The sequence below is a fragment of the Meles meles genome, chromosome 6 (genome assembly GCF_922984935.1).
Source record: "Meles meles chromosome 6, mMelMel3.1 paternal haplotype, whole genome shotgun sequence".
NCBI lineage: Eukaryota > Metazoa > Chordata > Mammalia > Carnivora > Mustelidae > Meles > Meles meles.
Window position 1 is genome coordinate 65,096,418 of NC_060071.1, and position 26,145 is coordinate 65,122,562.

The 26,145-nt window shown below is 53.1% G+C and overlaps 1 protein-coding gene across 2 annotated transcripts; it reads left to right on the top strand.

The window, feature by feature from the left end:
- Nucleotides 1-5,096: 5,096 nt before the first annotated feature.
- On the top strand, nucleotides 5,097-22,217 carry TYRO3 (TYRO3 protein tyrosine kinase). 2 transcript variants are annotated; one of them, XM_046010010.1, is made up of 19 exons: nucleotides 5,097-5,278; nucleotides 7,533-7,716; nucleotides 7,968-8,068; nucleotides 8,834-9,004; nucleotides 10,482-10,568; nucleotides 11,367-11,482; nucleotides 13,053-13,230; nucleotides 13,917-14,062; nucleotides 14,597-14,741; nucleotides 15,112-15,241; nucleotides 15,325-15,425; nucleotides 15,685-15,780; nucleotides 16,065-16,145; nucleotides 16,502-16,594; nucleotides 17,033-17,154; nucleotides 17,566-17,675; nucleotides 17,854-18,013; nucleotides 18,208-18,344; nucleotides 20,726-22,217. In XM_046010010.1, exons 2-19 carry the CDS (start codon nucleotides 7,544-7,546, stop codon nucleotides 21,117-21,119), a joined length of 2,541 nt encoding a protein of 846 aa, XP_045865966.1. In that variant the 5' UTR covers nucleotides 5,097-5,278; nucleotides 7,533-7,543; the 3' UTR covers nucleotides 21,120-22,217. The 2 variants fall into 2 exon arrangements, with proteins under 2 accessions (XP_045865966.1, XP_045865965.1); XM_046010009.1 differs by lacking the exon at nucleotides 5,097-5,278 and adding an exon at nucleotides 5,387-5,758.
- The last annotated feature ends 3,928 nt before the right edge of the window (nucleotides 22,218-26,145 follow it).

The following is a 26,145-nucleotide window of genomic DNA, read 5'->3' on the forward strand; positions in this document are numbered from 1 at the left end:
AGGGAAAAGGAGAGAGAAAATCCCAAGCAGGCCCCGTACCCAGAGCAGAGCCTGACACAGGTCTCAATCCCACCACTAGAGATCATGACCTGAGCCGAAATTATGAGTTAGATGCTCAGCTGACTGAGCCACCTAAGCACCCCTAAATATTTTATTTTTAAGTAATCTCTCTCTTAAGAGCAAGAGTCACCAGCTCCACTGACTGAGCCAGCCAGGTGTCCCCCCCCCCTTTTTTTTTTAAGATTTTATTTATTTATTTGAGAGAGAGAGAGAGAGCACAAGCTGGGGGGAGGGCAGGGGAGAGACAGAGGGAGAAGCAGACTCCCACTGAGCAGGGAGGCAGATGCCATTCAATCCCAGAACCCTGGGATCATGACCTGAGCCAAAGGCAAACGCTTAACTGACTGAACCACCCAGGTGCACCATTTTTTTTTTTTTTTGGAATAAAGTTTATTGAATGATAGAGTACAAAGCTCCCAAAGAGGGAGGGGACCTGAGAGGGTTGGCCTTTCCTCCCATCTTTTAAAAAAGTTTATTTATTTGAGTAATGTCTACATCCAAATTGGGGCTTGAACCCATAACCCTGAGATCAAGAGTCACATACTCTTCTGACTGAACCAGTCAGGCAACCCCCCCCCACCTTATTTTTTTTATTATTTATTTATTTTTATTGACATATAATGTATTATTTGCTTCAGTGGTGCAGTTCTGTGAATCATCAGGCTTACAAAATTCACAGCACTCACCATAGCACATGCCCTCCCCAATGTCCATCACTCAGCCACCCTATCCCTCCCCTCCCATCCCTCAGCAACCCTCAGTTTATTTTGTGAGATTAAGAGTCTCTTATGGTTTGTCTTCCTCCCCGGTCCCATCTTGTTTTTTTTCCTTCCCTACCTCCCAAACCTCCTGCCCCGCTTCTCAAATTCCTCACATCAGGGAGATCATGTGGTAATTGTCTTTCTCTGACTGACTTATTTCACTTAGCATAATACCCTCTAGTTCCATCCATGTCGTTGCAAATGGCAGGATTTTGGAGGGTTTTTTGATGGCTGCATAGTATTCCATTGTGTGTGTGTGTGTACCACATCTTTTTTATCCATTTATCTCTTGTCATTTTTTAAAATGAGCTCTACGCCTGATGTGGGGCTTGAACTCAGGACCCCAAGAACAAGAATCACATGCTCAACCTACTGAGCCAGCCAGGTGCCCCATTTCCCCTGTTTTTAACATCTAACATTAACAGGATACATTTGTTAGAATTAATGAACCAGCGTGCCTGGATGGGAGCCTGCTTGAGATTCTCTTTCTCTTCTTCTGCCCCTCCCACCTCTTGTGTGTGTGTATGCACGTGCCCCTAAAAACTCTAGGAAGGGGCGTCTGGGTGGCTCAGTTGGTTAAGCATCTGCCTTTGGCTCAGGTCATGATCCCAGGGTCCTGGAACTGAGTCCCACAACAGGCTCCCTGCTCAGCAGTCTGCTTCTCCCTCTCACTCTCCCGTATGTGCTCTCGCTGTCTTTATCTCTCTCTCACACATGCATTAATAAATAAAATAAAATAAAAAGAAATGGAACAAAGAAGACAATTAGCTAAGATAATCATTGAAGCAGAATGATTCATTATACTTTCTATTTCTGTTTGTTTAAAATATTTCATAACAGAAAGTTTTTTAGGGGCTGCTGAGTCGACTAAGCATCCAAGTCTTGATCTCAGTTCAGGTCGTGATCTCAGGGTCTCGAGTTCAAGCTCCACGTTGGGATCCACACTCAGCGTGGAGCCTACTTAAAAAAAAAAAAAAAAGTTAAAAAAAAATAGAACTGGAAAACTATCACTTGCCAGGCTGTTAAAAAGGGTCAAAAAAGGAAACACAGACGGCTAGATATAAGACCTTCAAACAAATATACTCACACTCACACATATGTTTCCTTTGCCAGGTGACAAGTGCCCTCAGGGCCATCCCTAGGTGAAATTTTGAAGAGGACAATTTTTTTCTTTCATGTATTCAGACCCATGTGCTGTTTCAGAAACCCCAAACTTATTGTTCTCTTCCAGCCTCCTTGGTTTGCTTCTGGGAAAAAAGTCAGAGCATTTGAAAGTCCCTTAGTGACTGTACATCGAAGTTCTGTCTTTCCTAGGGATTTACCTTTCCACTCCATCTTCACTTGGGCAAGGCGTTGCACTGATTCGGACTCAGGAATTTTAGGTAAGCAGTGTTCGGCAGGTACAGGGGCCGTCCCCAGCGCCCCTGCCATCACACCACCAGGCAGTTTGCCACCAAGCCCTGAAGGAGTGGCCTCCCTGCTTTCTCTAAGGGGAGGCAGAGCACAGTCTGCAGCCTGCCCATTCTGGACGCGGCATGTCCCAACTCACCTCTTGAACCAGTAAGTAGTTCAGAAAGAATGGATCCTTGCTCACAGGGCAGCAAGACTACGTTGACCCCATGGCTCACCTTGCTTCCCTCTTGGCCCATTCCTCCTCTTCCCTGAATGGAAAGCGAAAGGAGCTTCTTCCGATACTGATGGAAATTGCCATCAGGGCATTCTGCTACTATGGGCAGATGGTTTTTTGTTTGTTTGTGTGTTTGTTTATTTGTTTTAGAGAGAAGGGGTGGGAAGAGGCAAAGGGAGAGGGAGAGAGAATCTCAAAGAAGCTCCAGCTTGAGGCCACCATGGGGCTTGGGGTTGGATCTCAGGACCCTGAGATCATGACCTGAACTGGAAGTTAAGAGTTAGACACTTAATCGACTGTGCCACCCGGGTATCCTGGGCAGATGGTTTATCTTTCCAGGTTTGTCTGTGTCTCCTCTCTATCCTTGGCCTCCCTTGGGCAGGACTGGATCATAAAAGGCAGAGTGGACAGATACTTACTTCACCCAAGAAGGGAGATGCCAGGGCCCAGCTCAGCTCCATCCACAATAAGGGGCTGCTGCTGGCACTTCCTCTCCCCTGTGGTCCCTTCTTACTCCCATGGGGTAGATCATAGCTGGCTCTGGTTCTGTTCTGAGGACAGGAACTCCTGGGACAGCTGCTCCTGCATTTTGTCAAATACCTTTCCTGTTGATTTGATTAGTTCCCTTCGAAGCAATGCATTTATGAAAGGAAGGAAGATTTTGCAGGCATGTATTTGCACAGGCAGCCAGCCTCCTTCAGTGACACACACACACACACACACACACACACACACTTTCTCCCCATCCACCCACAAAGTGTCAGTCACATTTAGAGTTTGCACAAATGCACACCCTCCCTCATACATCACAATGCACACCCTCTCACCCACCTACACACTTCTTCCATAGAATCACACCTGCTCACATACCCTTAAAGCACGTTCCTATACCATGCTGAGAAAGAGAGAGAGAGAGAGGTTAGGAATGTGTTGCTACAGCTCAGGAAGGCAAGCACTCTGTGTGGGAACTAGAAAGTCAGAAGACCAGGACCCCACAGTCTCCCCTTCCTCCTGCAAATAGAAATACTAAGAATAGAGAAGGACTCGAAAGCAGCAGTAAAGAAAGCAGACTCAGAGCTCCTGGCCCCACCAGGAAAGCGTGCCGCCGCAGGGTAACAGTGATGTGCCTGAGGCCTGCAGCTAAGATAAGAATTTGTCTAGGCTGTGAGCACAGAAAGCAGTGGCATCCACGTGTCCAAAAAGCCCATTTGGATTGGTAGCTAAGGGTCATCCTCAGGCTGGGATTCCCCGTTGGAGCTCAGGAAAGGAAGGAAGAAATGAGGGGAGAAGGGAAGTGGAAGGTTGGGTTTGGGCTCTGCGTTCAATGTCCTGTGGGAGAGAGTCTTTCCAATGTCAACCAGAGTCAATAGGAGAAGACTTTCTTGCACTCGAAACTTGAAGTCCCCTGGAGAGGGGAGAGATGTGCAGAGGGCCCCAAGGGGTGATGAGTGCCCAAGTGCAGAGCTGCGGCAGCCACTTTGCCACAGAAGCAAATAGGGCCCCAGTGCACCTAGCTTCAGCCCCAGACTGCTGTCTGCCGGCTCTGACCCAACTCGGCCCAAACTCTGTGGGTTCTGGAACAGAACAAGTCTTTTCCTTTAAGAAAGGGTCCTGGAGCCCACCCACAGCACCCAAGGAAACTGGCAGAGCGCCAAGCTACACTGGAGGCCCCGGCCTCCAAGTCTGACAGCCCTTCTGGAGTCTCTCCCGGTGTTGCCACCTGAGGGCGCCTGGAGCTGGGTCTGAGGCTGCCGCGGCCGCTGCTGTTGTTGTTATCATTAGGATAATTAATAAGCATGCACTGATGGGGCCAAGTGGAGGAAGAGGAAGGCCCCTGCTGCTCATGAGAATCCCTGGAAAGATCCAGTGAGGCTGTGGGGGAACAGGGGGTTGAGTAGCTCATTCCTCCTCCCTTCCCCAGACTTCTGGAAAGGGCATTGCGGAGTAGGTTTCAGGGGACAGGTAGAGAGTCAAGGGCTAGGGGAGGGGAAACACTTGGTAGGCTGCGTTTGGAACCCGCCCTGCATCTGCCTGACAGGATGTCTTTGGGCACAGCCACCCCCATGATTACTGGTTGTGGGGCAGGCCAAACTCTGAGGCAATTATTCATTAATTTAACAGGCATCTGTCTGTTTATTTATGGAATGCCTACTATGTGCAAGGTGGTCTGCTAATAATAGCTGGGGTTTTATTGGATACTGTGAGGACACAGCCAACTTTCGCACCATGTCCTAGGGGTTGGGGGTGGGGAGCAGAAGCAGAGGAAGCAACTAGGAAGAATGACAACCCCCAAAGACATGGACCATGGCTTTGGCCTGTGTGGTGTAGCAGTGGGGATGTCAGATATAAAACGTGAGGATTACCAAAAAGATCTTGGAAAACTCGAGAACCGAGGCCCAAGATCCTGGAGGAAAAGGGGTGGGAAATGGAGCACGGGTAAGGGAATTTTGGGTGAAAGACTCAAGAAAGAGGCAGGAAGGAGTGTTAGTAAGTCCAGTCGGGGGAGCCTTGAGTCACGATTTCGGGGGCTCTGACGGTTGGGAATTTAGGGGGCTGAGATGCTTCATGTCCTGAGAAGGGGGACGGGATTCTGGCATCAGAGCCTGGACAAAAGTTGGGGTGCGAGAGGTTTTAGCGAGATTTGACAGCAAGATCTGGAGTGCTGGGTTTGAAAGGATGCTGGAGAGTGTTAAGGGAAAGGAGGGGCGTGGCTGAGTGCGCCACCCAGGCACCCGGCCGAGCTCCGGTCGGCCCTGAGGAAGCTGGTCCGGGGTCCCGCCGCGGTTGGGGAGGCCGGTGGGCGGGGGCCGGCCCGGCAGGCGGCGGCAGGGTAGGCGCTGGGAGCCAGCGGCCCGAGGCTCCGCGGGGGGGCGGTACGAGCTCAGGCTTGCGGGCGGGAGGGCTGGGGAGGAGGCTGCGGCTCGCAGAAGAACATGAATCAGCGGCGGCGGCTACGGCGGCGACGGCTGTGGAAGAACCACGGTGGCCCAGCGGCGGCCCCCGGGACCCCGCGCTGCTGACGGCGGCCGGGGCGACTCGAAGCGGGCGCGGGTCTCGGAGGCGCGGGCCCCAGCGCCGCCCCCGGGCCGGCCCCCGCCCCTCCCGCGGCCCTCCTCTCTCGTCCCTCCTCCTCCGTCCCTCCTCCCTCCTCCCTTGTCGCTCGCGGGCCGGGCCCGGCATGGTGCGGCGTCGCCGCCGATGGCGCTGAGGCGGAGCATGGGGCGGCCGGGGCTCCCGCCGCTGCCGCCGCCGCCGCCGCTGCTGCTGGCGGGTCTGGCCGCTCTGCTGCTCGCGGAGCCCGCGGCCGCAGGTAGGGGTTGGTCGGGAGGCAGCGGAACGCCGGGGGCTGCGGAGGGGCGCGGCCGGGTGGGCGCCCAGGGATCGCAGCGGAACGAGCCCTGGGCCTGGGCGGGCGGGCGACTTGGGTGGGGGGACCCAAGCTGGAACGCCGAGGCTTGGGGGCTGGGGGAGGGGGCGCAGCGCAGTGTCCGCTGCTGGTTCTCTGGCCGGGGCCCCACCCCCAACTTTGTCGCGTCCGGGGCTCTTCTGGCAGGGTGGAAGGGAAAGGAGTGGGGCTGTGGGCTGAATGGTCCGGTGGGGGGGGGGTGCGGTGTTAGGAACCGGATGTTCCCGCCTAGACGTATCTAGTTGTTTGCTCCCCCCTCCCAGTTCTGGGGACCCCATTCTGCCCGCCTTACACAGGAAAGTCCCACTCCGAAACCGCAGGGGCTGGACTCAGCGCCCAAGAGGCACACCTACACCATTTGGGCACTGGAGCTGTGAGGGTGCCCAGTGGCAGAAAACATCTGGACACATGCTAGTTCCTGTACTCAGTCAGAGCTTCGTGAACCCGGGAATGCTGGCGAGGATGGGCGGGAGCAAGGTGGCCTTGTGGGGGTTATCCTTGTGTTCCCCCGTGGCCACTGAGGCATTTGCCGGTGGTAGGAGCGAGTGCTCCTTGCAGCACCCCGCCTCTCCAAGTTCACAGGACACACCTATGGGACTGTTGGGTGTGTATGGGGTGTGAGGTTATCTCTCCTTGCCCCGTGACCGGCCCTGTGTCACAGGCTAAAGCAGCAGCAGCAGAGCTGGCACCTGGTTTTGAGACCGAACTCTCTGCCATTCTCAGGGAAGGGAAGGCAGAGAGTGACCAGTATTTACAAGACGGGAAAGGTGTGTATCTCAGGATCAGAGAGCCCAGGAATTTGCCTAGAGTCTCACAGCAACGGGCAGGGTGAAGCAGGACTGGATTCAGCTATGTGGATAGTTCACCTGCTCCTCTGCTTAAAAACACGCCGGGAGATCAGGAGAGGGGTGTGTGTGTGTGCAAGTGTGTCTGTCTGTCAGCACGCACAGGGTAGTGTTCCCCAAGGTGGCTCCTGTTGGTGTGACAGTAGCTCAGGGGTCTTGGGCTCCCTGCTCAGGGCCCCTCCCCTTCCTCCTCCCTCCCACTTCCCTAGCACCCGCCCCTGCACACATTCAGGTATTAATAGAGCCGGTGGCTGCCAGGAAGGCTGCCATGTGTTTGATCTGACGTGGTTCTGCAGCCATATGTTCTCCACTTCAGGGGAGCACCCCCTCCTTCTCTTCCTCAGCCTCCTTTCATTTGCCGGGGTGGGGTACAGGGGGATGCCAGCAGCAGTGTGAAGTCTGGCCAGACACCCTGGGCCGGCAGAGAGCTGGCTGCCTGTTGATCTCCATGGGTGCAGCTGTCATTCCCAGGGCAGTACCTGCCTAGGTGTATAAGAGGGCCCCACCTTTTTAGCCTGGCTTGCCTGCCTTTTGGTGGTTGCACTTGAACTTCACATCGCCCAGTCAGGAGGTGTGGGGAAAAGGTCACTTCCTTAGAGCTGGGGGGATCTTGGCAGTGGCAGAATTGGTGCCTGGAGAGCTTGTCATTTTCCTTCCCCCAGCCAAGGCCCAGGCCACCTTCCTGCCCACACTGTCCAGCCTCTGTTTTCTTGACCATTAGCTGAGGATGAGCCCTCTGACCCAGAAACTAGGTTCTGGAAGCCGATGGGGGACATTTCCAGAGACAGTCTCCCTGTCAAGTGGGCTGACACTTTCTCCTTCCCACCTCTCAGGCCTGAAGCTCATGGGAGCCCCGGTGAAGCTGACAGTGTCTCAGGGGCAGCCTGTGAAGCTCAACTGCAGTGTGGAGGGAATGGAGGAGCCGGAGATACAGTGGGTGAAGGATGGGGCTGTGGTCCAGAGTGTGGATCAGGTGTACATCCCAGTCAGTGAGCAGCACTGGATTGGCTTCCTCAGGTGCAGGATGGTGGGGGAGGGTGTGGCATGCCAACCTGGGGGCAAGTTGTGCTTTTTCCTTGGGCTTGGGAGCTGGGGGCATTGCTGATGCCTAGTGGTGTGGGGTTGTTTTTGTTTTTTCTTTAATTTGGCAACCTAAGGAAACTTCCAGAAGTGGGGGCAGGCTCAACCCACTGAGTCTGCCCGGCATAGCTGCGCCCCCCGCCCCCACCTTGACCCTAAGAGGTGAGCCTGGTATCCTGTTTCCACAGCCTAAAGTCAGTGGAGCGTTCTGATGCAGGCCGGTACTGGTGCCAGGTGGAGGATGGGGGTGAAATGGAGACCTCCCAGCCAGTGTGGCTCACGGTAGAAGGTGAGGAAGCAGAGACATGGGTGGGCATGTCGGCCTGATGCACGTGCTGTCTGCTAGTGACTACACCTGTGCGGAAGAAAGCTCAGTGGAAGTTGATTTGCCCCATTGCCCTCTGGGGCCTGATTGCACCAGGCTCCAGGCCTACCCCAGACATCGGGAAGACCCTACTCACTGGAGTCTGGGTATTTCACAGCTAAGGGGGCAGTAAGGACCTCCAATGTATAGGGTGCAGTAAGTTTCAGTTGTCTGAGCCGCAAGTCTAAGCACCCATCTGGGGCTGGACCCTGTTCTGCCAAGTGGCCAGGCCAGGAGGGGGAGGAGGGATGGGGGAGGGGAGGAAGGATCCGCAGCTGTGGGAGCTCAGAGCTGTTCAGCCCAGGAAAACAAAGTGACTAAGAAAGTAACAAAGGGCCCTGAACGGGATCTGGGGCCTGCCAGCAGAACTCTGCTAAGGCTTCCGCCCACTCCCCCTCCCTTTCTGACCCTCCCCCAGCTCCCCACCCTCTGCCTCCTCCCCTGCTCTGAGAAGGCTGTTGGACCGGGTCTGGGAAGAGCCCAAGGGGACAGCATAAAGGATATTCCTAAGGTGCCCAAAGAAGAGAAGCTCCCCCGTCAAGCTAGCCACCTGTTTGGCGGTTGATCCAATCCTAAGGGGGCCTGTAGGACCTTCTGCATAGAGGACTGTAAATGGTAGCAAACTTGTGGTTTGGGTAGTTGGAAACCGGGAAGGGGCAAGATTCTTTCCCCAACCCTCTTTCTCCTTAGGTGTGCCATTTTTCACCGTGGAGCCCAAAGATCTGGCAGTGCCACCAAATGCCCCTTTCCAACTGTCTTGTGAGGCTGTGGGTCCCCCCGAACCTGTTACCATTGTGTGGTGGAGAGGAGGCACAAAGGTTGGGGGACCCGCCCCCTCTCCTTCTGTTTTAAATGTAACAGGTGAGCAGCTGCAGGAGGGGGCTTTGAGTAGGGGTGGTGAGACTGGCAGTGTGCAAATCTGTGTAAATCACCAGGTCGGCTGTTGTGAGTGTCCGGAGCTCACCCCGGGGCCTGGGGACGTGAGCTGCACCATTACTAAGATGGTTAGTCAGGTGTGCAGGGCTGGCTAGGTGAGCTGATGAGTGGCGATCCTACCAGGTGTGTTTGAGGCCACTGGAGCCTCTTTCCGTCCTGCACAGCAGCTCCGGCCATGCACAGCTGGTCCTGGGAGAGGAGTCCTGTGAAACCAGGGACACCCATTTCCCCCACCCCTCCCAAGGGAAGGAGCCAGGAACCAGCCCACGCAGAGCTTGCAGGAGTGTCTGGCCGACTTGCCTAGAAGACAACAGTCTAGGGCTGCAGAGTGGGGAATGGCAGGGAGAAGCAAAGGGAGGGAGGTGCAGCACAAAGAAACAGGAGCCTCCTCTCCTAATGGCCCTTTCCAGAAATTTCTAGACATTTTCTCAAACAACTATATTTATCCATATCTCCACGCAGCTAGACCCAAAGCCGCAACACCTGCACACCCACCTGGGTCCCAAGACCCTCAGGCGTATAACGAGGCTTGTGAGGCTCACTTCTCTGTGAAATGAAGCTAATGTTCCTGGTTGAGGCTTGAACTGACTCAAGAAGTTGGGAGTCTGAGCCGGGTCTCACATGCTGGACGGTGGGAGGGATAGGTTTGGACGTGTCAAGTCCCCAATATGAATCTTGAGAAGAGGTGGGCTGGGGGGTCTGTTCAGGAGGTGGTGGGTTGGAGCCCATGAGAGGGAAGGTTCGGTTCAGTTCTCTCCAGATGTGCGTGGTTGGGACCCTCCCCGGCAGCCCGCAAGATAATAAGCACTCACTGAACTCCTACTCCACACACCACACTGTGCTAGGCACCGCGGGGGATCGCGGGAATACAAAAGAAATAGAAGCCGTCAGTCCAGCCCCCAAGGAATTAGTGTAATTGGGGAGACAAGACACATGCATAAGGAGCTGAGAACTATTGCAGGACGAAGAATGCAAATCAACAATGATGGGGCTGCTGTATAGGGCAAACTGAGAAGGGCTCTGGAATGTGCAGTAGAGGCGTGAACAGAGAGGGGAGGCAGCTTTGTGCCATATGTGGGAGGTGGACTGAGGCAGGGGGAATAGTATAACCTTCTTGGGTGTTCCTTTTGTGTGCCACACGCTTTAGGTGAGTTCCCTCATTTGGTTTGCACAATTCACCCAATGCTGGAGATGAGAAGACAGAGCCCCAGCACTGGGTATAGCCAGGCTCGTTAGACTCCAGAGTCCCTGGTCGTACCCAGTGTCTAGCCCCTTCCGCTGGTTGGAGGGACTTCTAGGATATTCAGATCCAGAGCCTGCATAAACCCCATTCCCCGGTCCCAGGCTGAATGGAATTTGCTGCTTGGGGGCGGGGGTGCTGACTGAGGTTTTGTGGCATCAGGGGTGACCCAGAGCACGGTGTTCTCCTGCGAAGCTCACAACCTTAAAGGCCTGGCCTCTTCTCGCCCAGCCACTGTTCGCCTTCAAGGTAGGAGGACTGGCGGGAGGGAGGGTGAGTGAGGCAGGGGCGTGTGCAGCAGATGAAGTTACAAAATCATTTGGTGTTTCCTGTTCCACCTTCCCGAGGCCCTGCTGGGATCTGAGGGATGAAGGGTTAATTGGCAGAGCTCCATCCCTAGTGAGAGCACCTGAGATGAGAATAGAAACCTGACGTCACAGCAGATTTCCCATCACGAAGCAGAGTCCTTGGGAGGGAGGCAGAGAGGGAGGGGAGAGGGAGCCAGCAGGAGATGGTCAGGGCTCATGCCCAGCCCTGCTTCTGCCAGTCACAGTGGAGGGAACCGGGCTGGGGAAAACCGGGAAAACTGCCTAGCAGGATAGCGGAGATCCAAAAGGCTGGTGTGCATAAAGGGAGATAAGATGGGAGGGAGGGAGCCAGTGTGGGGGGGGGGGATGGGTTGTGGCTGTAGGGGCTGCCTCTCATTTGTCTCTCCCAAGGCGAAGGTACTGTGCCCCCCACCCCTGTGCCCCCACCACACCCACTATCTTATCTTACTCCTTGGTTAGATAGGGGCCCTGATTCAGAGAGAGGCGACTTCTCCCCACAGCCAGCCAACATACTCCCTGGTATGCGCAGCTCTCCCCCACTGGCTTCTCGGCTTGTTTATGATTGTGGTTCTGGGAGTGCTGAGTAGCCATTGTCAGGTGGTGGGGGGAGCCCCAGACCTCAGGGAGGGACTTGAGGCTTGATGCCCCTGCTTTCTGCTTCCTCCTGTCCTTCCTGGGCACTGAAGTCCAGGGTGCTGACTGTCACTCCTGTCCACAGCACTGCCTGCAGCCCCCTTCAACATCACAGTGACAAAGCTCTCCAGCAGCAATGCTAGCGTGGCCTGGACGCCAGGTGCCGATGGCCGGGCCCTCCTCCAGTCCTGTACAGTCCAGGTAGGAAGCGAGGGGACAGGCTCTCCTGGCCATGTTCCTTCTGTGGCTGCCTCAGTGCCGCTTTGTTCGCAGTGGTATCCCATTGACCTACACTTTACACTTGTCCACAGGGCTGGGTCCCTAGCTCTCTCCAGGTGTTGCCCCTTTACCAGGAACAGCCCAGCCTGCCTCTTCCCACAGGGTGCTCTGGTCACCAAGTGACTGGGCAAATTGGCTCAAACCCATACATTCTTCAGGTTGGAAAGCAGATCAGCAGAGCAGATTTGAGATGCCTGGAGGGGTGTTTCTTCTGTCAGCAAAACCCCAAACCTTTGATTTAGCTGATACCCTTGTGCCCCATCCCCTGACTCATGCCAAAGAGAACAAGGCGATTGGAGGGGGTTCGAAGCCCCAGAGAGTAGAAAGCCTGGGTGAGGTGATATCAAAAACAAGAGGCAATGCAGCCTTGTTTATTTTCATCTGTTTACTCAGAGGTATTTAAGGAGTGCCTTTGAAACTGTTGTAGCCAGTTCCCCCAGGCAGGAGAGGCCCCTGCTCTGGGCTGGACAATTTGGAGGACCCTACTCTGGCCCTCCTTTGGCAGCATTCCTTGCCCTTGGGCAGGGAGGCCGTAGAGACTAGGGGATATGTCCATCTAGATCATGAGGCTACCTGCCCCTGCTTCCCCCAACTACCACCCTACACCATTTTCTAGATACTCAAGACCTACTATGGCCCCCAGTCTGCTTCTAGGACCTGTGTAGGCCTCTTCCCTGGTCTGTCCTTAGGAGGGCATGGTTTGTGCACCTCAAGTCCAAAGGACAGCTCTTAGGGGAATTGGTATGCAGGCAGCACTGTCCACACCTGCGCATTTGGTGTTCCCCTGGGTATAGACCCTTGGCCCACAGGTTGGCTTTTCTTATGCCACCACATTCTGGCTTGGGAATCCCAGGGATCAGGGGATTATAAATGCAAAACTGATCTTCCAGTTTGTTTTGAAGCTTCATTTGTCCATATACCATCATAGGAAATATTTTGTTTAGTAATTTGTTAGCTGATTCTAACATTTAAATACTTAGCCACATGGTACGTGGCTCTCCATTTGTACTCTTGTGGTGGGCCCCCTAAAAAATACGAGGTGAAGGCCTGGTTCACGATGTCCCTAGACTCCCAGGAACTCTGCCCTTGAGAAACTGACTCTTTTGCACTGGCATGTAGTTATAATAAATGGGAGCTCTTCTAACCGAGTTATGTACCAAGCGAAAAAGGGTATGAGTTTTCTGGAGTAGTTGGCAAAGTCCTTGGCAGAAAAAGTGGTGTTTGCATTGAGTTTTAAAAGAAGAGTTGGGCTTTGCTAGGAAGAGCAGTTCCAGGCCAGGGAGCAGCATTTGCAAAGGCGTGGAGGTGAGGATCCTTGTGTTATTAAAGTGGGGGCAGGTGAGAGAGGGTGCATTGCAAGTGTTTGCTGATAGGCTTAGAGGAGGCATTAACTCCAAGATACAGCCCCCTTCCTGGGACCCCTGCTCCCACCCAGGCCTGTCCCATCTTCTGTCTCACTCCTCTTCATCGTTATTTTGCTGCTCTTCTGTAGGTGACACGAGCTCCAGGAGGCTGGGAGGTCCTGGCTGTGGTGGTCCCTGTGCCACCTTTTACCTGCCTCCTCCGGGACCTGGCACCTGCCACCAACTACAGCCTCAGGGTACGCTGTGCCAACGCCTTGGGGCCTTCTCCATATGCTGACTGGGTGCCCTTTCGGACAAAGGGCCTAGGTAAGGGACTTATGGGGCGGAGTGGCTGGGCAGGGCCTGAGTGGGGAACAGGCAATGTTGACTTCAGTTCTGAGGGAAGTTGCTGGAGAGAGAGCTTACCTGAAAGGGAGGGTCCTGCCTCCTTCAGCAAACAACCAAGTGTCTGCTGCATACCAATGAACTAGATGAATCCAGTCCCTTCCCCTGCAGCTTTAGTACTAGGGGGTGGAGCAAACATGCAAATTAGGAGAGCTGATAGTATGGTGAGGAAGAGTTCTCCTAAGGTGGTCTAGGCATACCCCTGATAAAGAGAAGTTTGATAAGGAACAAGCCACACTGGGGCTAGGGGAAATCACTGTGGAAGATGGCACGGCAAGTGCAAAGTTCCTGTGGCAGGAACTTGCTTGGAGTTCTCTTAGCAATTGTTGAGAGTTGGTGGGGCTATGAGGGGGAAAGGGTGAAGGATGCTTCTGAGGCAGTAACTAAGAGCAGCGCTGTACCTAGTGGGGTGCTGTGGGGCCTTGCCATTGCTCACCTCTCCTCCACAGGACCAAAGGTGAGAGCAGTCAGAACTGGGAGGCCGGTTCTAACCCATACCTGTAGCTGTTTGAGCTGTGTAGCTCTTGAGAGTTGGTTCCAAAGGCTAGCACGGGATAGTGATGGTGGGGAGGGCAGGGCTCTTAGCGGTATTCTCTCTTTGGGTACAGCCCCAGCCAGCGCTCCCCAGAACCTCCATGCCATCCGCACAGACTCAGGCCTCATTCTGGAGTGGGAAGAAGTGATCCCTGAGGGCCCCTTGGAAGGCCCCCTGGGACCTTATAAATTGTCCTGGGTTCAAGACAACGGAACCCAGGTAAGGGGAGATAAACCTCAACTCTCCAAGGGTACCAGAGTGAGCCTTCAGGACCCAAGACCTTCAGAGCTTCTGAATGGCTGTCCTTGGTGGGGCCAGGGGACTTTGGTGGGCTGGGCTTCCCAGCATCCCAGAGAGTCCACTTTTCCCCACCTTCCCCTGCAGGCTTCCCTCCTTAATTGGATTATGTCCGGTTAGAATTGCATCCGGTGGTGGTGACCACTTCATTTGTAAAGCAGGAAGCACATTCCTGAACAAACTGGGGGAGGGCACAGATAAGGCTCTTATCCCCAGCCTGGTTCCCTCCCAGCCCCTGCCACTGCCTGCAGGGACTGAGCCTTGTTTGTGTTCAGGGGAGGCCTCTGCAGCCTGGAAGGGGAATGTGATGACTCTCAGCAGGTTGTGTTCCTGGGGTCCCTGAACCCACAGTGTCCCTTGCCTCCTGGGTTCCTAGCTAGACCACTTTCTGCATTCAGGCCTCTCTGGAGGCCTTCTCTGACTCAAATGTGGGATGGGGGCTTTTCCGGGCTCTAGGGTGAGCTGACAGTGGAGGGGACCAGGGCCAACTTGACAGGCTGGGACCCGCAGAAGGACCTGACTGTGCGTGTGTGCATCTCCAATGCGGTTGGCTGTGGGCCCTGGAGTCAGCCACTGGTGGTCCTGTCGCATGACCATGCAGGTGAGCCTGTAGGGGAAGGGCGGATGGGTCATGGCTTTCAGGGGCAACCTAGATTGGTGGAAGATGCTGGGCAGAACCTTTGCTCCTAATAGACCCAAAGACTCAGCTGTTGAGGCCAGGGTTGGTATTTGAACTATATGCCCATCTCCTCCCTCTGCCCCAGCACTAGCATAGAAGGCCCTGGTGGATTTGTAGGTTCCAACAGCCAGGGCCTGTCACTGACAGGGTAGGAACCCTTGGGGCTTCCTTTGGGGCTTCTTTCCACTCCGGACCTTTATGGACCCAAGAGAACCTCTTGTCCAGGCCCGATGGCCATCGGGACTCCTTTTGTCAGCCTCGCTTATGCCACTGGCCCTGTCTCCTCTCATAGGCCAGCAGGGCCCTCCCCACAGCCGCACATCCTGGGTGCCTGTGGTCCTGGGTGTGCTGACAGCCTTGGTGACAGCCGCGGCCTTGGCCCTCATCCTGCTTCGAAAGAGGCGGAAGGAGACACGGTTCGGGTAAGGGGGTAAGGACAAGGAGGGAAAAGCAAGAGGTGACGGACGATCTTGGAGCTGACTCAAACTCTGGGGTTTCCCCTTAGGCAAGCCTTTGACAGTGTCATGGCCCGGGGGGAGCCAGCCGTTCACTTCCGGGCAGCCCGGTCCTTCAATCGAGAGCGGCCTGAGCGCATTGAGGCCACGTGTGAGTATGGGAATCTTAGGAAACGTGGGCTGCCTTCATGCCCCTAGCTGTATTCTTTTTGCTGGCTCATGGGTTTGGCCAGTGTGTCTGAGCATCCATGAGTCCTGAGCACACGACAGTGAAAAGACACACAGACCTACCCTCATGGAGGTTACCGTCCTGGCTATGGGAGAGCCAAACAAAGCTCATGTCTGCTCTGAGGGCCGAGACTGGGGTTCGGGTCAGGAGCCCAGGAGGCCCCTCTTCTCTCTCCCCACAGTGGACAGCTTGGGCATCAGTGATGAGCTCAAGGACAAGTTGGAGGACGTGCTCATCCCTGAGCAGCAGTTCACCCTGGGCCGGATGTTGGGCAAAGGTGTGTGAGGCTGCGTGGGGATTAGCTGAGTGGAGGTTGTCTTCGATGGCTCCACGTGCTTTGAGGGTGTGGGCTTGGGGCAGCTCCTGTGAACAGAATATGCTTGAAGACTCCTGAGTGTGGGCTATTTCGGGGAATGGTGGCTGGGGATGCAGACAAGGGAGTCTTCCTGCAGTGGCCCCGGAATCTAGTGATTTGTGTCCCTGAGGAGGGTCACCTTGGAGAAAAGGGGGTGGGAGGGCGGTAGGGCAAGGACCCTCACCGTTGTTTGGATCTGTTCCTAGGAGAGTTCGGTTCGGTGCGGGAGGCCCAGCTGAAGCAGGAGGATGGCTCCTTTGTGAAAGTGGCCGTCAAGATGCTGAAAGGTGAGTGGAGAATAGGAGACACGGAGTGAGGTGTGGCAAGGGGGACTGAGCCAGAAGTAGGCTCTGCTGTGCCCCTAGACTTTCCAAGAAGAGTTAGTTAGCACTAACTGGATGCCACCTGTGCCACGTGAATAATTCAAAAGCATAAACCCACACACCTTTGTGCCCTCGCCTTTGCTTTCTGCCATGAGCAGTGACTGTCCTCTGGGCTCCTTCAGGGTGATTACAGCTGTCTGAACCAAAGGGAAGACTGTTAGCAAGTGGAGAGATGGTTGGAGAGCCCCACTGCATGCAGGCATAGACCAGAATTGGGGGCATATCTCCCTTATTTCCTCCCTGCCATCCTTTTCTTCCAGCTGACATCATTGCTTCAAGTGACATTGAAGAGTTCCTCAGGGAAGCGGCTTGCATGAAGGAATTTGACCACCCACACGTGGCCAAGCTTGTTGGTGAGCTCCTTCCTGAGGAGCGACAGATACACAATAGGGCTAAAAGTGTGCTCCCCCAAGGTGGGAGGGCAGCCTGTAGGAGAGAAGTTCGGACTTAACTGGTGAGTAAGCAGGGAGCAAAATCGCGAGGAAGGCCCTGGCTGAACTCTGATCCCCCTCCAGGTAAGGGGTTTATTGTGTGGGCCCTGTACCAGAGGTCTGCACTGAAAGACTGCTCATGTGAACAGAGGAAAAGGAGGGGACAAGTAGATGCTGCAGAGATCTGGGGGCAGCCACATCTTAGGTGGTCACCAGTAGGTAGGCCAGTGTGGACTTACAGAGAGGGAGGTAACAGAGTCAGGGCTGGAAGTAGGAGCTAGCAGGTGGGAGACTCATGCAGACCCCTGAGCCATCTCTTGACTGCTGTGTGCCCTGCTCCTGACTCTCTCTTGTCCCCAGGGGTGAGCCTCCGCAGCAGGGCCAAAGGCCGTCTCCCCATCCCTATGGTCATTTTGCCCTTCATGAAGCATGGGGACCTGCACGCCTTCCTGCTCGCCTCCCGGATTGGGGAGAATCCCTTTGTGAGTGCCTGGGGTGGACTGGTGGGGAGTTGGAAAGGGACAAAGACCCTGGGAGAGAGTTTGGCTTGGTGGGCAGGGCTGATCGAGCTGGTTAGGAAGAGAGGCAGGCTGGCTTTGACCCTTTCGATGTTAGAAGGCTTCCTTCTCCCTCACAAAGCACTGCTGAGAATTTTAGGGCGGGCCAGGGCCATTCTGGGAGAAGAGACCTCTGGAGCTCTGCTCTGGGAGTGTCTTGACTCTGGGATGCTCTCTCAGGTCTCCCAAAACTTCTTTGCCTTGGGAAGCCCCGCTAAGTCCCCTCCTTTCAGTAATCCCAAGTCTTTAGACTTTCTGGCCAGGGAACCCCCTTCATCCTACCCTGCCTGGGTGGGTCAGCAGATGGGGCCTGAACTTGCCCTGTCTGCCCACCAGAACCTGCCCCTGCAGACCCTGGTCCGGTTCATGGTGGACATTGCCTGTGGCATGGAGTACCTGAGCTCCCGCAACTTCATCCACCGAGACTTGGCTGCTCGGAATTGCATGTATGTGAATTCTAGAGGGCTGGGGGATGGGGGCCGGGGGCGGAGCAGCTTGTGACAGGAGGACTAGTTCATGGTCAGCTCTCACCTGGGACAGTGTGTGCTGTGTGTGGGGACAGCTGGGGAGCCAAGATGCCGTAGTTTTTTTAAGGCCGACTCCATCCTCCAACACCCCTCACAGGCTGGCAGAGGACATGACAGTGTGCGTCGCCGATTTCGGGCTCTCCCGGAAGATCTACAGCGGGGATTACTATCGCCAGGGCTGTGCCTCCAAATTGCCTGTCAAGTGGCTGGCCCTGGAGAGCCTGGCTGACAACCTGTATACTGTGCACAGTGACGTGGTGAGCTGGGTGGCACAGTGAAGTCTGATGGGGATGCCGGCGGTGTGGCCGGCCCTGTAGAGTCCTCAAGAACCTAGCCTCGTCCCTTTGGGCTTGGGCTGCCCCCTTAGAGCCCTGAGGTATGTTTGGCTTAGGGCTCTGCCCTGCCCAGGAAACCTAGTGACATCTCCCCTCCAAACTTGCTTCCGTCCCAGTGGGCCTTCGGGGTGACCATGTGGGAGATCATGACTCGCGGGCAGACACCGTACGCTGGCATTGAGAATGCTGAGATTTACAACTACCTCATCGGCGGAAACCGCCTGAAACAGCCTCCGGACTGTATAGAGGATGTGTGAGTGCCCTGGGAAGGGGATTTGGGGAGGAAGGAATTTGGAGTTTCAGGTGCTGGCTGCCGCCACAGCTGCTGGTCCAGTAGGAGCCCAGAACCTCAACTGGGACCTTTTTTTTAATGTCCTTGTCATTAGAAGGAGGACCAACCCCCACCCCAAGCTGCCTTCTTCCTCTGCCAACTCCCTGTTTCCTTTCTCTCCCCGTTTCCCATCCTGTCATCTTTTTTTTTTTTAAAGGATTTTATTTTATTTATTTAACAGAGAGAGAGATCACAAGTAGGCAGAGAGGCAGGCAGAGAGAGAGGAGGAAGCAGGCTCCCTGCTCGGGGGCTCGATCCCAGGACCCTGAGATCATGACCTGAGCCGAAGGCAGCGGCTTAATCCACTGAGCCACCCAGGCGCCCCTCCTGTCATCTTTTTATTCCACCCTTTCTTACACTCTGTTTTCTCCAGTTTCCAGGAAGAACCAGGAACCCCAAGGGCAGAAGGTACAGGGTTGAGCAATAGCGCAGGATTCTGTCACCTTCTTCCCACCCCTGCTCCTTCTCAGTCCCCAGCTAGTCTAAGAAAACCTCCCAGGCTGAGCCCTCCCTCCCCCTCAGAGAAGACGGCACCAGGGCAAGAAAAAACTGCTGCTGTGTTACATTCCTCCGCTAGACAAGGAGGGGGTGCGGGGGTGCGGGAGGCTGGCCTCCTCTTAAGGGAGTGGAGAGACCCAAGATGCTGGGGAGAAGGGAACTGCCACGTTTCATTTCTGAAAGCCCGGAGCCCTTGGGAGCAGGGTAGGGTCGGGATTATCCCCCCCCAACCAGGGGAGGGTTGTAAACCCCTCATGACTGGAAGACTAGCATTAGCTGGGTAGTTTACAGGCATTCTTTCAATCCCCTTCTCACCCTATAAGGAAAAGACTATCATTATCGCTATTTTGTAGATGAGAAACTAAGATTAAAGAGGTTAAGTAACGTGGCCAAGGTCACACAGCTATTAAGTAGCTGAGTTGGGATGTGAACCTAGATCCCTGTGTTTTTAGAATAGGTGCCTCTTAACGATGACGCCGGACATACTTTGTCCGTTCTAGTGTTGTATTTCCCACCCTGTAAAAGCCAGAGTCTACCTGAGGCGCTGGAGGACGTTTTCGCTAGTACCAGGGGGAGATAGTCCACAGTGATCTGGGGAAGGAATCTGCTCCCTACTTCTTGCTGTGGGCCAAGAACAGGGACAGGCACAAGAAGGCCCAGCCTGAATGGTGGGGTCCTCTTTCTCTAGGGCAGTGGGTTTAAAGTTTGAAGGTTTAAAGGGGATCCTGGACTGTGGGTGAGAAGGAGATTTGAGGGTTCGAGCCAGACCCTACCCCTCCTCATTGAGCACAGCTCAGGGCGTGGCAGAGGCAGGAGCTCAGGTTTCCCTGTAGTTGCAGCCTGCTTGGGCTTCTGGAGCAGCAGAGGTTCCACTGGGCATCGGGGACCAGGCCCCAGCTCAGTTTCCTCCTGGGCCGGAGCTAGTGTTGTCAATAGGGCGGGCGCTGGCCTCCTACCAGCCAGCCTGGTGGACAGGCGCCAATTGGCTCCTAGCACAGCCTTGACAATGTAGCCCAGCTGGGCCACATCCCCATGGCCCCGGACCATTTCCATGGCCTCTTCGATGTCTGGCACCATTCCGCCCATCACTGGGGGCCTCTGTCAGGAGGGTCAGTGTGTGGGACAGTGTTTGGGGCTTCTGTTTGTGGGCACAAGAGAGTCAGGCATTTGCTCTGACTGTGTCTGTTCTCAATCCCCTTCCATTAGTTCTTGTGTTTTTTGTTTTTTTTTTTCCTTAAGCCTGAGGCTTTCCCCGGGGAACAGGAATAAGACCTCAGGGAATCTGTAAGGCTCCTGAAAGTGTGTGTAAAAAGTGTTCCTTCCCTAGGGGAGAGGGCTAGAAGCTTTTCTACATACAAAAGTGTCCAGGAACAATGAAGATTTAAGTCATCCTGAGTGGGTGGGGATTTAGGACAAAAGGTGGCTGTTCAAATCCTTGCCATTAAAATAACAGTGATTCCTGCCGGATTCTGCAAAGCAAAAACACTCCTCATGCCCCCTACCCACGTTGACTAGGACAGAGCCAGCTCCATCACTTTCCACCTGTGTCCTTGGTCAAGGTTCTTAACCTCTCTGGCCCTCAGTTTCCACAGTGGTAAAATAGGACTGATTTATTCCACAGGGTTGTGGTGAGAGTTAAATAGTAAATGTAAAATACTTAGACGAGGGCCTGATACACTGTAAGTATGGGCTTCGTATGGGCGTGTTTAGGAAGTTTTCCAAATCCTGGTTCTGTAGGCTTAAGGGGCCTCTCTGCCTCCCCTTGTGGTTTCTTACTGCCTCCCCTCCCGCTTTTCTCCCCCCAGGTATGAGCTCATGTACCAGTGCTGGAGCGCCGACCCCAAGCAGCGGCCGAGCTTCACGTGCCTGCGGATGGAGCTGGAAAGCATCCTGGGCCACCTGTCCGTGCTGTCCACCAGCCAGGACCCCTTGTACATCAACCTGGAGAGAGCCAAGGAGCCGGCCGAGGGAGGCCCCCTGGAGCTGCCTGGCGGGGACCAGGCCAGCAGTGGCGCCGGGGATGGCAGTGGTGTGGGGGCAGTGGGGGGCACCCCCAGTAGTGACTATCGGTACATCCTCAGCCCTGGGGGGCTGGCCGAGCGGCCCAGGCAGGAGGAGCAGCAGCCGGAAAGCCCCGTGGGTGAGGCCCAGAGGCTGCTGCTGCTGCAGCAAGGGCTACTGCCCCACAGTAGCTGTTAGCCCACAGGCTAGGGGTGTCCGGGGCCATGCTGCTGGCCGATGAAGCCCCGGCTGACCCTAGCCCAGGCAGCATGGCGTGGAGGCTCCTGTGGTAGTCCTCCCGAGCTGCGCTGAACGCCTGGACTGACCAAATGGCCCAATCCCAGTTCTTCCTGCGGCCACTCTGGCCTGCCTGGCATCAGTTCAGGCTGTGGCTGGGTGGAGGTGGGCCAGGCCTGGTTGCCTAAACCCAGGCAGCTGGCAGGAGGGGGTGGTTATGTTTCCATGGTTACCATGGGTGTGGAGAGGAGTTGGGGGAGGGTAGATCCAGCCCTGTGGGCCCCTACTCTCTGGCCCAGCAGCCCCTGCTGCTTCAGTGCATGCATTGAGGTGTCTCTGACCCCCTACCCCCTGGGGGCCCAGCCCTGCCTGTGCTTGGGGTTCAAGTGTGCGGGTTGCTGCTGCACACAGAGAGATGCCCTTGTGTTATTCCCTGTAGGTGAGAGTTGGCAAGGGTTTGATGCAGTCAGGTCCCAAGTGCTGCTGTAGGAGGCAGTGGGGCACTCTCAAGTCTGAGTCCGCGTCCCCTTCCTGATGACCCACCCCGCCTAGGCCAGGAGTCATGTGCAGCTGACCAGGTCATAGCAAGGCATGCTGGATTTCTGCAGGCTACCGTTTGCCCAGCCTGTAAAGGTAGTCCACCCAGCCCAGCAAGAGGAAGGCGTGCTGTAGGCCCTGCCCAGGAACGTGTGAGGCCAGAGAGGAGTCCCGGAGCCCCTCTTTACGCCCTCCCACAGTCTGTCTGAGCATGCTACCAAATCCCAAAATATCCTAAGACTAACAAAGGCAGCTGTGTCTGAGCTCAATCCTTCCATGCAGTGTCCCTTAGTCCCAATTTCCCCTCTCACTGGAGACCCTCTTCTGTCCCAAGTCTCCAGATACAGACAGAATATAGGCCTGATGGCTGGTGTGGGTGAGAGGGAGTTACTGGAGCCTAGACCCCAGTCCTGGCTAGGGGAGCCCCCGGATTGCATGGGGCAGGCCCCTGCTGTTAGGGATATTTCCAAGCCGTTAGAAGCTGTTTAAAAACAGAAATAAAATTGAGAACTAAAGACCCAAGGCTTTGTCTCTCAACTGTTTACTTTTTTCCAGATTGCAAAAATGAAGCATCTCTGCGTAGAGAAAAATCTGGAAAGACATATGCCAAAATGTTAACAGCTGTTATCTTTACATGATGTGAGTTAAAGGGACTTGTTTTCCTTTGTGCCTTCCAAGTTTTCTGCACAGAGCACAAAATGCTTTTATAATTACAGAAGACCCCAAAGAATGGTAATTGCATTAAAGATAATACATGGTCATGGTAGACAGTAAGGAAAGTGTAGAAAATCATTTTTAAAAGTGCCAAATACCTGTATTTCTACCACCTAGAGATAGCTGCCCTTGACCTTTTGAAAATGTAAATGTTTTGAAAAAGTTCTTTATCTTGGAACAAGGACAAAGATGGCTTTGGCTGTCTCTTCCTCTTTCAGACTTTCCTTCTATCCTTGGGTGTGGAGATTTTGTTCTCACCTTTATACCATTGCTGGCAGCCAGGGGAAACCGGGAGGAAACAGCAAAGAGAAAATGTATGCGTCTAGTGTGCTAGAAATAAGACCATGAAGTTTGCTTCTAACTATTTCCACCTGAAACCTTTAATTTAGAAGCTTTATTTATTTATTTAAGATTTTATTTATTTATTAAGATTTTATTTATTTATTTGACACAGAGCACAAGCAGGGGGAGTGGTAGGCAGAGAGAGAGAGGGAGAAGCAGACTCTCTGCTGTGCAGGGAGCCGGATGTGGAATGTGGGGCTGGATCCCAGGATCCCGGGATCATAACTGGAGCTGAAGGCAGACACCTAATCGCTTAACTATTTGACTATCGAGGCACCCCATAGCTTAGAAGCTCTGCAAGCAAGCTCATGGGAACATGTAGCAGGAGGTGCGAGAACTGGGCCCTTCTCCCTCGAGGGGTGTGGGAAGACAGGGAGGGACACAGGTATTATCCTGCTGGCTCAAGGCAATGGAATGGGGCGGGTGCTTCTGAAAGCAAGCATCCTGAAAAACCTGGTGCTGGTACTCCAGATTCTGGTTCCCACGTGTGGATCGTGAGACCTGAATTCACTTCCAGGGAAGTGGCTTTCAGAATGTTTCCTGCTGTGATTAGCTTTAACTGCAGGTAATGATTACTTGTGAAGTAGTGTTTGGGAATTACTGATGGAGAAGAGCTTTACCCTCAAGTACTCGTCTACCATTAATGGACTCCTATTATGTGCCAGGCACTGCACCAAGCACTTCGTATATATTATCTCACTTAATACAGAGAGCATTCCTACAAGATGGCAACATAATGATCATCCACGGATAGGACAGAAATGGGGGTTAGTAACTTGTCCAAGGTTATATAGCTATGATTGGTCAATTCAGGCTTGAAACCTGCGAAGTCAGAGAGCACAGCCTGGGCTCGCTCTCCCACCAGCATTCCAGAGGGCACCCTTAGGCAGCTCTATCAGGATCACGTTATCTTTTGGGTGAATGCAGGTCAGTAGAAGGCACCTTTTAAAACGTACAGGAGGCTCCTGGGTGGCTCAGTCCGTTAAGCATCCAACTCTTGATCTCCACTCAGGTCATGATCTCAGGGTTGTGAGTTCAAGCCTTGTATTGGACTCCATGCTGGGCGTGGAACCTACTTAAACAAACAAACAAAAAACAGGAGTTCTAGTATGAGTGTGTCTGTGTGTAAGTGTGTAAGTATTTAAGTGAGAGTTACCTACCAGTGATTAAATCTGTGTCAATAATTTTCTCAGCTCAGTTTCTTTTCCCCTACCTAGCATCTTGGCTCCCCCATGGTCAGGGGTTTGATGTAGGTGATTATTAAATAGAGTTTTTTAAAACCTTTTTTTGAAGTATAGGAAACATGTAAAAAAAAAAAAAATAGACCAACCCGAAGTACACAGTCCTTAAGAATTTTAGCAGACAGATCCAAATAACCAGCAACCAGATCAAGAGACAGTATTACCAGCACTCTAGAATCAACCCTTGGGGCCCCCTCCCAACCTCTGCCTCCTCCCACCTCCCCAATGGTAATCTCTCTCCGGACTTACAACATCATGGATGAAAGTAGCTCTTTTTTCAAAGTTCATATAGAGTCATATAGGGTGGATTATTTTGTGTTTGCTTTCTTGAGTCCCACAATATGTTTTTCAAAGTCATTTAACTGTATCAATTTTGAGAAGTGGGGGTCAAAAAAAAATACAAAAGTAGAACAGTGGTTCTGTTCTGTTTTATATTTTTCTTTTCTATTATGTGGCTAGCTCTATTATGTGCCTCTCCTGCCTCAAATAAGATCCCCCAGACAAATCCCCCGAGAATCTCGTTAAAATGTAGACTCCTATTCAGTAGGTCTAGGGTGGGGCCTGAGATTCTGCATTCTAACAAGTTCTCAGGAGCTGCTGCTGCTGATCTGCTGCTGCTGCTGGTCCACACTTCCTGGTGCAAAAGCTGCATCAGTAATTGGAAAGGGTGCAGCATGTATTTGAAAAATCATTCAGTGCCTCCAATATATGGTCATTCTAGCAAAATCACACTGTTGGAGAACATGAGAGCATAGTTTAATTTCTACATGTTAAAAGTGTGGTCATTATTTATGTGTATCTGATTGATATTTTTCTATTTAAAAAAAAGGAGTTTATTGGGATGCCTGCATGGCTCAGTTGGGTGAGCATCCGACTCTTGATCTCAGCTCAGGTCTAGATCTTAATCTCAGGGATGTGAGTTCAAGCCCTGTACTGAGCTCCACACGGTATGGATCCTACTTTAAAAAAAAAAAAAAAAATAACAGGGGTGCCTGGGTGGCTCAGCTGGTTAAGCCTCTGCCTTCGGCTCAGCTCATGATCTCAGGGTCCTGGGATCAAGCCCTGCATCTGGGCTCTCTGCTCGGCAGGGTGTCTGATTTGCCCCTCTCTGCCTACTTGTGATCTCTGTTGGTCAAATAAATGAATAATATTTATTTATTAATTAGTAAATTAATTTATCTTTTGAATAGATGTCAAATACCCATGGTAGAAAATTTTAAAAGTATGGGAGGGTAAATGGGGCAGAGGGAAGGAAGGCAGACTATGAAAATGCTTTGCCCCTGGCCCCTCAGTTTCTCTTTTCCAGAGGCAACCACTGTTTACTGATTTCGATTGAAATTTTCAGTAATCTGTATACTTATTTTTCTTTTGCACACATGGTAGGTTAATGTACAAGCTGTTCTAACCCTTTGCTCTTTTTATTAACAGTGTGTGTGGGGTGCCTGGCTGCCTCGCTCAGTGCAGCGTGCAGCTCTTAACCTCAGGGTTGTGAGTTCGAGCCCCATTTCAGTACAGAGATTACTTAAAAATAAAAAAATCTTAAAACAGTATGTATAAGTAAATAGCTAAAATATTTTAAGTGCTTTTTTTTTTAAAGATTTTATTTATTTGAGAGAGAGAGAATGAGCTGGGGAGGAGGAGCAAAGGGAGAAGGAGAAGCAGACTCCTTGCTGAGCAGGGAGCCCAATGTGGGACTCGATCCTAGGGTCCTAGGATCTGAGCTGAAGGCAGATGCTTAAACCTACTGAGCCACCCAGATGCCCCTAAGTGCTTTCAGTATTTTATTTTATTTTTTAAAAGAGATTTTATTTATTTATTTGACAGAGAGAGACACAGCAAGAGAGGGAACAAAAGCAGGGGGAATGGGAGAGGGAGAAGCAGACTTCCCGCTGAGCAGGGAGCCAGACTTGGGGCTCGATCCCAGGACCCTGGAATCATGACCTGAGCTGAAGGCAGACACTTAATGACTGAACCACCCAGGCGCCCCTCTTTAAGTATTTTAACTATAGTTTTCACAACCTTGTGCACTAGGTACAATTATCGTTTCTATTTTATGGATGTAATTCAAATCTAGTATACCTTCCAGAGCCTCTATATTATGAAGATTTTTTTCCTGTCATCTGCATCTCCAGTCTTCTATGTGCTGTGTCATA

What these genes read in the sequence shown, in the direction of transcription:
- TYRO3 (XM_046010009.1), top strand. Translation starts at nt 5,647, where the DNA reads ATGGCGCTGAGGCGGAGCATGGGGCGGCCGGGGCTCCCGCCGCTGCCG. An exon ending in CGCGGAGCCCGCGGCCGCAG is followed by an intron (nt 5,759 to 7,532) that starts GTAGGGGTTGGT and finishes CCCACCTCTCAG; the next exon opens with GCCTGAAGCTCATGGGAGCC. An exon ending in TGAGCGCATTGAGGCCACGT is followed by an intron (nt 15,426 to 15,684) that starts GTGAGTATGGGA and finishes CTCTCCCCACAG; the next exon opens with TGGACAGCTTGGGCATCAGT.